This window comes from Argopecten irradians, chromosome 3 (assembly GCF_041381155.1).
Source record: "Argopecten irradians isolate NY chromosome 3, Ai_NY, whole genome shotgun sequence".
NCBI classification, from domain to species: domain Eukaryota; kingdom Metazoa; phylum Mollusca; class Bivalvia; order Pectinida; family Pectinidae; genus Argopecten; species Argopecten irradians.
In genome coordinates this window covers 47,882,693-47,896,618 of record NC_091136.1, presented here as the reverse complement: position 1 = coordinate 47,896,618, position 13,926 = coordinate 47,882,693, and the positions used below count along the sequence as shown (strand labels likewise).

The following is a 13,926-nucleotide window of genomic DNA, read 5'->3' as shown; positions in this document are numbered from 1 at the left end:
TATATATATATGTACAAGTGAAGCCCATTGGGCTTGTATTGGGCTTGTATTGGGCTTGTATTACTCACCTGATATGTTAAGGTTGTATACCTCTTTCAACTTTACAAATCTACATGGATAAAGGTTAGAAATTTAACTTTTTTGATGACATAACAAGGAAGTTGGACAGAGATTGCGTCTGTTTTTGACTAAGTGTGCTACTTTTTATGCTTCTATCCCCTTGAGGGCCGTAAAGTAAAATATAAAATCTTAACTCTCTGGTTACAAATAACGATGAGTGTCTGTGTCAGCATCTCAAACTTTACAGTTTTTTATTTGTACATTCATCAGAGATCTAAAAGTGATGGATTTACAATAATTATTGACCCGCCAGAGTGCCCATAGACTATTTTAGACGTTTTAAAGGACCTAGATAAAAAGAAATCAGTAAAAATCCTATTCTACATTAAACACACATAGTACAATAAATAAAATAGAGATTTATTTTGCTGTTGGGTTTTTTTTCAAACATTACCCATATATTGGACATTCCATGGTTCAAAGTAAATAAATAAATCCACAATCAAACTCTATTAGTTCAAGACTTCAATTGTGGGTTGGGGGTTTCAATATCTGCAATGTACATACTTTTATTAAGTAGGTTGACGAATTCATTATATTCATGTTCCAGACAGGATGCAGTCTGTATGGGGGGACATTTATACTCCAGTTCAGCTTATACATGAACAAAACTAGAAGAATAAATGAAAAAAAGGCTCTGCGACTTGTATTCATGGGCTTAGCAATCACTAATTAAGACTTAGCTGTCTTAAATTGCATTCATGTTATCTAATGTGGGCCAAAACAGCTGAATGTGTTTATCACCTTTATCTTGCCAAGCTAGGTTACTTGTGATTCCAAGTTTTGAAGCCACTGTGACAGATATATTTTGATGTTAAATAAAAGAGGGATAACATTACATTAAAGGCAAACAAGTCAGTTACCGGGTAGATGCAATCGTTGACTCTGCATTTTGCAATCAAAACTTAAGTGTAAGCAGTATTAAAAATTTTTACGCATGTTTTGAAGCACACCTGCTATTACTCTGTCTTATCTTCACTTCGGAGGTTATATAAGTTTGTCTGCATTGTCTGAATGTTTTCTATCTCACACAATTTAGTCAGCACAATGGTTACCGGAACTTTGATGTTTTGTTTCTTTTTATTCCATGTGGGCCTGTCTACTGATATCAACAAAAGGATCTTGCTCTCAGATCCCAACTATGTCCATCAGCTTGAGGTCAAGTTAGAGGAACTGACCAGTAAAGTGGAGAGTGTCACCAGCGCGAACCAACAACTGACCAGTAAAGTGGACAGTGTCACCAGCGCGAACCAACAACTCCATGCCAAAATAGACATTGTCACCAACACCAATCAGCAACTGACCAATGAAAATCAGGAATTGACCAAGAAAATTGACAATGTTACTAATGAAAACCATCAACTGAATGCCAAAGTGGATAATATCAATAATGCGAACCAACAGCTCAATACCAAACTGGATCAAGTGACAACAAAGTTAAACGGCCTACCAACTGGTGAATCTGGAGGGGTGTACACTAGATGGGGGAGGAAGTCATGCCCTAACAATGCTGATCTAGTGTATCAAGGTATATCAATGACATTGTTTTATCAACAAAATGAATTAATACAAAATATGTACTTAAACTTGTTTGTATGGTCATTACACCAAACTTTGTAGTCTGTGGAATGGCATCTACAGATAAAAATTAGATGATAGTCTATATTTTGTACATGATTCTGTAATCTTTTCAAAAAACCCGATATTATGGAATACTTTCATTTTACTAGGAAATTTAAGTTAAACGATATAACAATAGATATACAGAGTGAAAACTGGAGGGAAATTATGCTGAATATAGCAATATTACCGTAATATAGCCCATGAAAAAAAAATTGAGGAAAATGTCCAAATGAGCAAATTTACTTTTAATTGATGCCTACCGACCTGTGTATTGGAATATATAGCATGAATATAGCAATGCAAGTTTTTTAGTGTTAGTGATTTGATTTGTATATAAAGATGCATGTGATTTGTATATATTTTTGTGTTATATGATATTTAATGTTCATATTATAGATTAATCTTCATGTATAATGAAGGGAATAAAGATAATTCATTCCTTCATTCTTAACTTTAATCCATGTCAGCACATTATTTCATTTAAGCGTATTAAAATGTGTTATATGGCTTTGCTGTATTAACACTCCATCCACCAATTGATAGGAATTTATATAAGGTTGTCTATTATTCAATCCATTTCACTATTAGATATTATTGATAAAAATAATGAAAAAAAAAAAAATGAAAAAAGGAATCTTATTTTTGAAAAAGAAGGCATAGCAGAGAACTACATGTACTTTTGGTTATTGTAACATTTAAGGAAAATAGTATATCAACAGAAGTGTTCCATGCATACAAATTTAGTTCTAAGAAAATCAAGATTCATAGTTTTGTAATCTTAACATATTCCAACAGGTTATACTGGTGGATCATGGTATGATTACTCAGGTGCTGCTGCTGATCACCTTTGCATGCCAAAAGACCCACAATATGAACCAGATGCTCTGATTGGATCGTTTTATGGTAATGTGTATGGTACCGAATATGAAGATGTATTTTTTGGTCATGTGTCCAATAGTGATGACGTACCCTGTGCTGTATGCAGATCAACAGTCGGGTCTAATGTGTTAATGATACCTGGTCGTAACACCTGTTACCAGGGCTGGTATCATGAGTATAACGGCTATCTGGCTGCTGGTCCATATGGGTATAAAGGAGCTACAGAGTATGTATGTCTGGATCATGACCCGGAATCCTTAAGCCATGGGAATGAGGATAGAGATGGGGCTCTTTTGTATTACGTGACAAGCATGTGTGGCAGTTTGGCCTGTCCGCCTTATGTCAATGAGAAAACATTGTCATGCGTTGTTTGCTCAAAATAAAACAATCGCTTGAGTGAGTATTTTATATATTCTTGGGCTTTGAGTTTGATATTAAGTTTATAAACACATATTTTCACTTTGATTTTGTTTGAGTTTTAAATGAGCATTATATAAAAAGAGTCTCGGAAGATATTAGATTTAATGAGCAAAAATACATTACTTCAAAATAGGTTCCACAATAACTATCAAAACCATAGTTGACCTCGCTTTTTTACTCCATTCACTAGTACGTGAATTTACAGCATATTTTACAAGGAAATTTTTTGGAGTTTGCAAGCGAAGTGGGATCATCAGTGGGTTATTAGTGTAGTAAGCAAACTCAGATCACCCATGATTTTCCAACAATGGATATTCTTTATACCTGAAGACAACTGAAAACTTCAACAATTTAATTTGACATTTATTTCCCCACCATGTGTGCCACAGGGTTGAATTTCTATTGTTTAGAGGTATAATGCTTAAGTGCCTCATAGTTATGGAGGAACTTTTCCTTAAAATATAGGTTATAGGTCAAAACAAGTGGCTCAAGGGCCTAAATGATCATCTGACAACCTGAGCATTTTTTCAAGATGGTACCCATCTTGGACACAAGGAAAAGTTCAAAATGTGTTTTCAAGATAGCGGCAGTGGTGCCCATCTTGCATTTTAGATCAACCTGAAAAATTTTAACGCTTCGTCGGGACAATGTCAGGATCATATCAGGCAAGTTTCAGTTAAATCCCAATGGTGAAGCTTGAAAAGAAGTTTAAAATGTGAAAAGACTACTGACGGCACACATATGGTGGTGGACAGCTGATGGCAGATGATCTAACAAGGGATCCCAAAGGGATCTTGGCCCCCACCAACGAATGATCTATGTCTGATAATGGAAAGAGGGATCTTTTTTCTGCTTTTCAAACTTTGACTACATCCCCCAATTTGTGACAGATCGCTTCAAAGAAATAGCCGAAAAAAAACTTCATTTATCAAAATCCAAGATGGGGGCCGGTTGGCCATCTTGTTCACCAAATTGCAAATGGTCCCAAAAATGCAATATGCACAACTAGGGTCCTAGGGGTACCTGCACATGAAATTTGAGACAGATCCCTTCAGTACTTTCTGAGAAGTAGCGGTAACAAACTTCAACTATCAAAATTCAAGATGGGGGCCGGTCGGCCATCTTGTTCACCGATCGGTCCCAAAATGCATTATGCACAACTACGGCCCTTGGGCTACCCGCATATAAATTTTCAAACAGATACCGTTAGTACTTTCTGAGAAATAGCGGTAACAAACTTTAACTGTCAAAATCCAAGACGGCTGCCTGGCGGCCATCTTGTTGACCGATCGGTCCCAAAAATGCAATATGCACAACTAGGGTCCTAGGGGAACCTGCACATGAAATTTGAGACAGATCCCTTCAGTACTTTCTGAGAAGTAGCGGTAACAAACTTCAACTATCAAAATTCAAGATAGCAGCCTGATGGCCATCTTGTTCACCGATCGGTCCAAAAATGCATTATGCACAACTACGGCCCTTGGGCTACCTGCATATAAATTTTCAAACAGATACCGTTAGTACTTTCTGAGAAATAGCGGTAACAAACTTTAACTGTCAAAATCCAAGACGGTTGCCTGGCGGCCATCTTGTTGACCGATCGGTCCCAAAATGCAATATGCACAACTAGGGCCCTAGGGGGACCTACATATCTATTTGAGAAAGATCCCTTCAGTGCTTTCTGAGAAATAGCAGCAACAAACTTTTTAACTTCCAAAATCCAAGATGGCGACCGGTTGGCCATCTTGTTGACCAATAGGTCCCAAAATTCAATATGCACAACTAGGTCCCTAGGGGAACCTACATATGAAATTTGAGAAAGATCCCTTCAGTGCTTTCTGAGAAATAGTAGTAACAAACTTTAACTATCAAAATCCAAGATGACTGCCGTTCGGCCATCTTGTTCATCAATCAGTCCTAAAATGCAATATGCACAACTAGGGTCCTAGGGGAACCTGCATGGGAAACATATCCCTTTAGTACTTTCTGAGAAATAGCGGTAACAAGAATTGTTAACGGATGGAAGGAAGGAGGAACGCATGGACGGACCACGGAAGAAAGGTGATTTGAATAGCCCACCATTTGATGATGGTGGGCTAAGTAAAGCCAAAGTGACCTACTTTTAGTGTTCCTTTCCTATGAAATTCTAAGAAAATTGCTTCAAAGTCAAAATTTTTGCTCTCCAAGTTTTGCCCAAAAAAATCATGTAAGACTCACTTCATAAAATCACACATGAAATGAACACTTATTTACAAGCGTTAAATCATTAAAAATATTTTTTACACATGTAAATACTTATCTATTAAAAGTCAAATAGTATGATGTCAGGCAAGGTTAAGATACATGAATAGAAAGAATATGTTCTCCAATGACCCACCCCAGGATGACACCGACAACTCACAGTGCACCAGCCTAAACTACTCCCATAACCGTGAGTTTAATGGTCAGTTGATTTCCTATGAGATGCTCTTTTTCTGACTGTTAGACATGACATAATGTTTCAAAAGTGTCTAACTGTGCTGTACCTTTAACATTTTTTGAGACGAGTACAACCTACCACAGCTTCAGAGCTTCAGATGAGTTTCAGCTCCATCCCGCTGGTGGAACTCAAGGATAAGTATTAAATAAATCTTGTAATGGCAAACTGCCAAGGATGCTTCTGGCAAAATTTGGTTACAATCCGTGCTAAACTCTAGAATACATAGCTAATTGCAATTTACAGGAAATGTTGATGGTTAGACACCAGGCCTGGCATAAACTGCAGTAAAATGAAAGAAGCCCAAAAATATGACATGAATTTTTACTAAGATAATGATATACCTGATTGAAGCGTATAGTGATGACCATATGGGATCGAGATGAGGTAGCATTCATGTTGGTGGAGGCAGTTGTCCGGTTCACTGTACCTTGCTCCATCAACTTCTCTATTTCTTTGTAGTTACGCACAGGCACATGCTGTATACAGACATTTAATGTTAATAGTTCCATGTACAAATTTATTGTGATTTTAAGACAATTGATCTTCTTATATGCAACAGTAACTTTTTCTTATATCTATGCATGTACTTAGTCTTTAACTCATTTAGTTACACAGAATGGACAATTTTTAACAAAGGGCAGTAGTTCTGCAACATTGACTGTTGAAATTTCAAATACATATAAATGTAAGCTATATTAATACACATGATTCATTTTCCCCTCAGAATTTCACAATTTTTGAATAATTGCAAACATAAAGTAAAGCATGGCTAATTACTTTTAGTCCCTCCACGTAGAAACCCGTCTTTTGGTCCTGTCGAATCTTCAGACCTCCGGTTTCCGCTTTACTCTTCACCAGTAGATCCCGTACCTTCTCATTGTAAATCTCTAACATACTGAAGGACACCTGTAGATATAGAAACAATTCATCAGTAATCTGGAATAGATAGTTACATCTCTTGGTTTTTTATATAACGTACATTAACCTTCTTAAAAAATGAAATAAATATTTGTAAGACATAAATGCTCCTGCATCTATCTGATATTCATAAAAAAAGGAGATAAGGCAACAAACTCTCCTCATTTGTTTTATTGTAGTTGCAGATATCTTTTTATTCTGGGTCATAGGAATGTACTTGTGAATCATTTAGAGGGGAAAACTCAGCTGACCATCACAAACCCACCCCCTCCCCTGTGGCATTCTTTGGACTAAATGATAAATAATTCTGAACATTGAGGGAAATAGTTTTGTCTCTAACAAACAATGCATGGAATAAAATGATTACAAATCAATTATACTTTCCACATTCAGATTTTTTTCTTAAGATTTTTATCAAGTTCACCCATACCTGGAACACTGAGTTGGTCCCTAAACCTTAATACAAAATAAACATAGCAGTAAGAGATTAGAACAAACAGCTGGTCAGAATGGAAATCATCCAATAAAAGAATCATGCTTTATCTCTAAACATTGTTTTAATAAAACGCAAACATTCATTGAGAGAATTTGACCAACTGGCAGGTTGATCGAACCAGCCATAGCACTATTTACAGGGGATAGTTCTGCAAGTCAGACCCTGAATGATATCTCTTCATACATATAATTTATTGAAAATATCTGGTATGGTGGCTGATTTTTGCTATTTCACATTGTCACACTGGCTGGGGCAACAAAGCAGCAATGTGAGGAATACCCCACACAATATAACAGTGTGATAAAACAATCCTGTCAATATTGCCTATGTGATATGAATGATGTCAGCCACAATAATCTGGACAGATTCTGATGTTTTCAGATACATGCAAAATTAGAATGGATTGAAGAAGAATAAATACCCTCACCTCCATAAATTGGGATGGGATAGGATGGGATGCATCATGATAGGATGAGATAAACACCGCAATACTGAAAATAGAGACAAGAAATATTCCCCTTGCATTGGGAAATGGGGGAACGGAGGGAATGAAAATCATCCAATAAAACAGAATATTTCTTGTCTTTATTTTCAGTCATAAAATGTCTAGGTATATCTCTTTTTACAATGAATTATAAGCTCTCACTGGAACAACTTTTAAGCATCTACACCTTTTCTGCTTGGTCAAGTAATGCCCACAACCCTACAACTGTTAAGCTTGGTTGGGTAATGCCCACAACCCTACACCTTTTAAGCACGACCAGGTAATGCCCACAACCCTACACCTTTTAAGCACGACCAGGTAATGCCCACAACCCTACACCTTTAAGCACGACCAGGTAATGCCCACAACCCTACACCTTTAAGCACGACCAGGTAATGCCCACAACCCTATACCTTTTAATCACAGTCCGCTAATGCCCACAACCATACACCTTTTAAGCATAGCCATGCAGGTAATCCCCACAATCCTACAACTTTTAAGCACCGTTAGGTACTGTCCACAACCCTACACCTTTTAAGCACGGTCAGCTAATGCCAACAACGCTACACCTTTTAAGCACGGTCAGGTAATGCCCACAACCCTACACCTATTTAGCATGAACGGGCAATGCCCACAACCCTACACCTTTTACATGTAAGCACAGTCAGGTAATGCCTACAACCCTATCTTCAACATACTACGGAGTGATATATGCACTTAAAGTGACAGTAGAAATATGCACGGTATCCTAAAGAACTGAAAACCTCAATGTGCTCTGAGATAAGTAGCACAGCAGGGTCTCTTCATAAAGAGGCTAATGATAGTACTGAAGGTCTGAACTGTTCAATTTGAGATTTAACTATTGCTGATAAGGATTGCATGCAAAGTAGCAGGTAAATAAGATGATATCAAATTGGTCACGTACATTCGTTTTTAGCAATAGACTAGAAAACTACCATCAGGAAAGGCACAATCCCAGCACACTTGACCCTTAGCTGCAGTAAATGACCAGTGACTACAAACACCAATGTAGATCTATGTACAGATTTTCGCTAAAATTGGCCATCTTCAATTTAAAAAAAAAAAATTAAAACCCAACATCTAAACATACTATCAGCTATTATGATGTGCAGTTTTAAAATAATCAGTCTGTTGGTTTTTGAGGAAATCCCTGGACACCAATTGTGGACGAACAGACAGACGGACGCTTGACAGACAAACAAACAAATAGACATGATGCCTGGTCCTAGATATTAAGTGGAGTTCAAAATTACAAATCAAAACAAAAATACAACTACTACTGCTTATGTCAAATGCATTAAATATCTAGTGTGAAGTAAAAAATAAAACCATATACATTATGTATAATCCCTTAGTTATGTATCATCCCTTAGTTAATCAAATTAAATGAAGTAATCTAGGTTAAAGCTATAATGATAGACTTCACTTCTTCCAGATCAAGATTGGATACTACAATATTCTGTTGTAATTCATCTTTATATCAATCTGAATTTTGATATTAGCACCTTAGAATCCACAATATACTGTTGAGTATATCTATAACTTGTGTCCATACTACAATGTAGAAACCATTTAAACACACAGAAGGTATAACGATTATGTTAAACACTACTATATCACTTCCTGGTTCACTGGCTAGTCGCCACTATTCAAGTACTCCATTTAAAAAGATCTGCTCATGAATAAATATCAGTTACATGGACATTATACTTTGTGATTTTTTCTCAGCAGGAGGGATTTTAATATATGTATTTATGTTTCAGAAATTAGTTTCACTTTTTTGAATCCATTTAAATCTGTACTGAGTAGATCAGGCAGAAGGACAAAATCATCACTGCCTTGAAACATACTTGTTCCTGTGTATAAAAAACATTAGCTTATATAATTTAATTTTTATTTATAGTTAATTATTAGTGTCATTTGTTGATAAACCTGGAGTAAAGGTGCATGTTTGGCACATGTAATTATACATGCAAATCACAACAAGTTACAATGTATTGTTCTGTGCCTGGAAGGTTGCAAATGGTAAAAGTCAGTCGAAGATTAATTATGAACAGTTGTATTTTATGGTTTACATATGTGAAGTTGTGTCAGTTGTCTTTATTGGTCAGTGTTGTGGTCACTTTGGCAGTATTTGTCTCGGGTAGGTATATATCAGTTTCAAGTTGGACGCACGACTGTAGGGACGATTCTGAAATTTTCATTATGATAATTATCATTACTGGGGAATTTTACAGGTCTTGGTATACGACTCTGCTCCATAGGCAGGGTAACTGGTATATATAATGCTACATGAGTTTTGTACAATAAGTGACAAGGACCTCACTCTAAGTAAATGTTGTTTGTCTTACTAAACAAATCTATACTGCAATAATGTATTGTAGAGGAATTGAACAGGGTCGATCATCAGTCACCAGGTAGCTGAGTCGGTAGAGCATTTGGTTAGTGTTAGGAAGTCCTGGGTTTGAATCCCAGTCTGGCCGCTACATTTTCTCGTCTCTGGTTACAGTAGTTAGTTTTATCTAATGGAATCATTATCTCACAGGAGATAGAGAATCCCAGTCTGGCCACTACATTTTCTCCTCTCCTGTTACAACAGTTTTATCTAATGGAATCATTATCTCACAGGAGATAGAGAATCCCATTCTGGCCACTACATTTTCTCCTCTCCTGTTACAACAGTTTTATCTAATGGAATCATCATCTCACAGGAGATAGAGAATCTCAGTCTGGCTGCTGCATTTTCTCCTCTCCTGTTAAAACAGTTTTATCTAATGGAATCATTATCTCACAGGAGATAGAGAATCCCAGTCTGGCCGCTACATTTTCTCCTCTCTGGTTACAGTAGTTACAGTTTTATCTAGTGGAATCATTATCTCACAGGAGATAGAGAATCCAAGTCTGGTCGCTACATTTTCTCCTCTCCTGTTACAACAGTTTTATCTAATGGAATCATTATCTCACAGGAGATGGAGAATCCCAGTCTGGTCGCTACATTTTCTCTCTGGTTACAGTAGTTACAGTTTTATCTAATGGAATCATTACCCCACAGGAGATAGAGAATCACAGTCTGGCGGCTACATTTTCTCCTCTCCTGTTACAACAGCTTTATCTAATGGAATCATTATCTCACAGGAGATAGAGAATCCCAGTCTGGTCACTACATTTTCTCTCCGGTTACAGTAGTTACAGTTTTATCTAATGGAATCATTATCTCACAGGAGATAGAGAATCCCAGTCTGGCCCCTACATTTTCTCCTCTCCTGTTACAACAGTTTTATCTAATGGAATCATTATCTCACAGGAGATAGAGAACCATAGAGGTAATATTGTTAGTATTTTCCCAATGAGTTACCTACAGCAGATATTAATAATGCATAATTTATAACTATGAATTGATTACAGAGTTTAATTTAAAGTGGAAGCCCAAAAAAGTTTCAATAGAAAAATTTCAGTGTTAGCCTACTGTATTGTATAAATCTTAGTAATATATTACTGGTAAAGTGTTCAGCCCAAAAACAACTAATTTAACCACACAAATAAAATCCTGCGTATGCACATTGACTAGCCAGGACTTTTCATTAAGAGGAGAGCACCTGTCTCTGCATGTTCAACCCTGATAAATAATTATCTAGTATCACAACTGAGCTATTGTTCATGTATGTATTGTCACCAGTTTGGGAGAGTCAGAATGTATTTAATACCTGTGCGCCCAGTACATATGCATTTTGAAAAAAAAAGAATGTGACAAAAGTATACATTATGCATGTGGTTGTGAGGGCAGTTCAAATGAATATTCAACAATTTCAATGAATACTCTAGCTGTCCCAAGAAGCAATATCAGTTGCATATTGAAAATGCCTCTTGGCAACCACAGGAAAAATTTAATTAAAGAAAATATCAAAGGGAAACATTGGCAATGATTCTCATGCTTTACAAGCGTGTAAAATGGATCAGACTGATAAAGGTCATGAAATAACCATGTCCCCTGTTGTCCTGCAGATACCTCTGACTGCATCCGCATGTCATTTCTCACGTTATACATGGTACAGGTACAACTAAGCATATTTATCATCCTCTCACAATATAAGTCAAGTATGATAGCTAACTTTTCAAAAGTTTCAATCTAACATTATATCACTTTTCCGAAATATAGAATAAAATATTAAGGATAACAATGACAAAAGTTGGTATGGTACCATCTTTGAAACTCCAGGGGATCCTATCACTCTCATCATATCCACCCCTGGAATATGTCATAGACTCTGATGACTCTCAACAATGGATGAGCAAGTAGTTTAGTCTTTTGATGTACAGAATTAACTTAGCATTTGTTAAGTTTATACATGACTTTGGACAGGACAAGCTTGTTGTACCAAAGGACAAATCAAAGTGCCAAGGCCACTCATAGATGCTGTGAATGAAGGACTCAAACAAAGGAATAAAGAAATTGGTTTTTTCATTTAAATATTGAATTTAGTATACTAATTAAGTGTGCAGTGTTGAATTTTCATCATCTCTTCAAAGACAAAAAAATCATAAGTTAACATAGCCGTATCTTCATATCCACTTAACATTTAAGAATATTTATCGGAAAAATATAACATTAGAAATATTACGATTTCCAGATATATTTTGGTTTCCTTCTTAGAAAATAACATGGGTTGCTTTGACGACTTTTGACTAATAAATCATAGCCAGATACTTTTGCCAAAGAAAAGGTACATTATTTGGTTACGTATAAAACTCAGATTTATTTTAAATTCACAAGAACACTAGTCGGTAACATCAAAAAAGCTTCATGTAATGCATCGGACTTTAGCAAGTCTTCGTAAGAACTGTACTGTACTAGATTCAGATAATGTGTTATGTTTGTGATGTCTGATGGGGATACAAAAACGCCACAATGGTATCAGATTATAAATAATCGGAGACCATACCCACAAAAAGGCCTTGAATTTCTTCCCCAAATTTGGACTATCACTGAATTTTAGTTTGTTGGAATTTAGTACTGATTGTACATTAGGTGTCTGATCAAAACATGGACCTTTTAAAAAATTGATGAGTCTGTCTGCCAGTCAATACCAAAGTAACACATTCTGATCAGGATCAGCTGTTTTCTGGTACACTACACAGATGATCATCACTGTGTAAAATGATGCCACACAAAAATCCATTCATAAATATGGACAAGAAATTTTAATTTGTATATATCTATAGCTTTATTTTCAAAGCATTTAAACGAATGAGAATTGATTAATTGTTTCCAAAGAACTAAGCAATATCTGAATCTATATTCTGCATATAGACAGTGTTTGGCCTTTAGTAAGGCGCTGGAAGGCCCCCACTAATTACTATATGGATTATAATGTAATCCTAACAGATTGAACTGCCCTTCTAATTGATTAACACTAGGATATAACCATGGTGTATGGGTTAAATATGGCCTGTATAAATACGATAGGATACCGTCATTAATTTTCACCTATATTGATCAGTATTCAGATACATTTTGTTATGGCAACCATCATCAAGCAACGTAAATCATCAGCTCCAGACGACTCACAGACTACTGTTTTTAACACTATGTCACTAACAAGCGGCTGTTTACACACACTAATGTTAACGCTGATAAGACAAATATGATGCATGAGAATAAAGTAAAGGGAAATCAATTTCATATTTCTATATTGATGGCAGAAACTGGATACAACATTTTAATATCACGTGAAGGTATACCTTCGAGTTACTATTTTCCAGGTATCACATAATACTCTATGCCCCTGTACCATTTCATGGTGTGGGCATAAAAAGACATGTTTCAACCTTTCACAAAAAACTACCAAGTTTTAAAAACAACTGTATTACCATGTAAAAAGTCAATAGGTATCAACCACTACTGCAGACAAGTTAAACATGTGATGGGAAAGTAACATGCTGCACCAGACAACATAAAGTAGGTTGGATATACTAGATAATAAGGCATTCAGGTACATTATACATAAATCACCTAGGGATAAGGGTCAGCATCTTCGTCATTGTGTACATTGAGTACCGTCCTATAACAATTCAATACAGTGATCGAAGCATATCTTTAAAAGTGCCATTTAAACATTGGAGTTTTGACAATTTCATGTCATTAATCTAAAATTTTTTACAATGCACTTTTTTGGGGTCTTTTTAATATATATTATATCGGAACGTTACACAGTGTGCATAAGGTTTGCAATATGAAACAGATACAAACACAGCCCCCAACAATTTAACATTATTAAGGCTCTAAAGAGGATTACACATTACGGTTTCCTTGTGGCACAATTTACAGGGTAACACAATAAACATGTGTAACACCTAATAAAGAGACATGTTGTAAGACTTTATAACACATTACACAAGGTGATATACCATATCCTGCCCAAGAAGCGTGCAAATCGCTTATAATTGAAAAAAGTAAGGGGCGGCCAATAACCAAATTTCATAAAAATA

At 36.0% G+C, this 13,926-nt stretch overlaps 2 protein-coding genes across 5 annotated transcripts in view; one reads left to right on the top strand and one right to left on the bottom strand.

Moving 5' to 3' along the window:
- The window catches only part of LOC138318868 (kinesin-like protein KIF28P), a 62,395-nt gene that overhangs the window by 34,728 nt on the left and 13,741 nt on the right, over window positions 1-13,926 (bottom strand). For all 4 annotated transcript variants that reach the window (XM_069261635.1, XM_069261637.1, XM_069261636.1 and 1 more), the window contains exons 4-5: window positions 6,299-6,427; window positions 5,863-5,997 (exon numbers count right to left, since the gene is read on the bottom strand). In XM_069261635.1, coding sequence (XP_069117736.1) covers window positions 5,863-5,997; window positions 6,299-6,427 — 264 coding nt within the window. The remainder of the gene's footprint in view (window positions 1-5,862; window positions 5,998-6,298; window positions 6,428-13,926) is intronic.
- On the top strand, window positions 1,053-3,085 carry LOC138318869 (uncharacterized). Its single transcript, XM_069261639.1, has 2 exons — window positions 1,053-1,648; window positions 2,539-3,085. Exons 1-2 carry the CDS (start codon window positions 1,135-1,137, stop codon window positions 3,003-3,005), a joined length of 981 nt encoding a protein of 326 aa, XP_069117740.1. The 5' UTR covers window positions 1,053-1,134; the 3' UTR covers window positions 3,006-3,085.

What these genes read in the sequence shown, in the direction of transcription:
- LOC138318869 (XM_069261639.1), top strand. Translation starts at nt 1,135, where the DNA reads ATGTTTTCTATCTCACACAATTTAGTCAGCACAATGGTTACCGGAACT. An exon ending in TGCTGATCTAGTGTATCAAG is followed by an intron (nt 1,649 to 2,538) that starts GTATATCAATGA and finishes ATATTCCAACAG; the next exon opens with GTTATACTGGTGGATCATGG.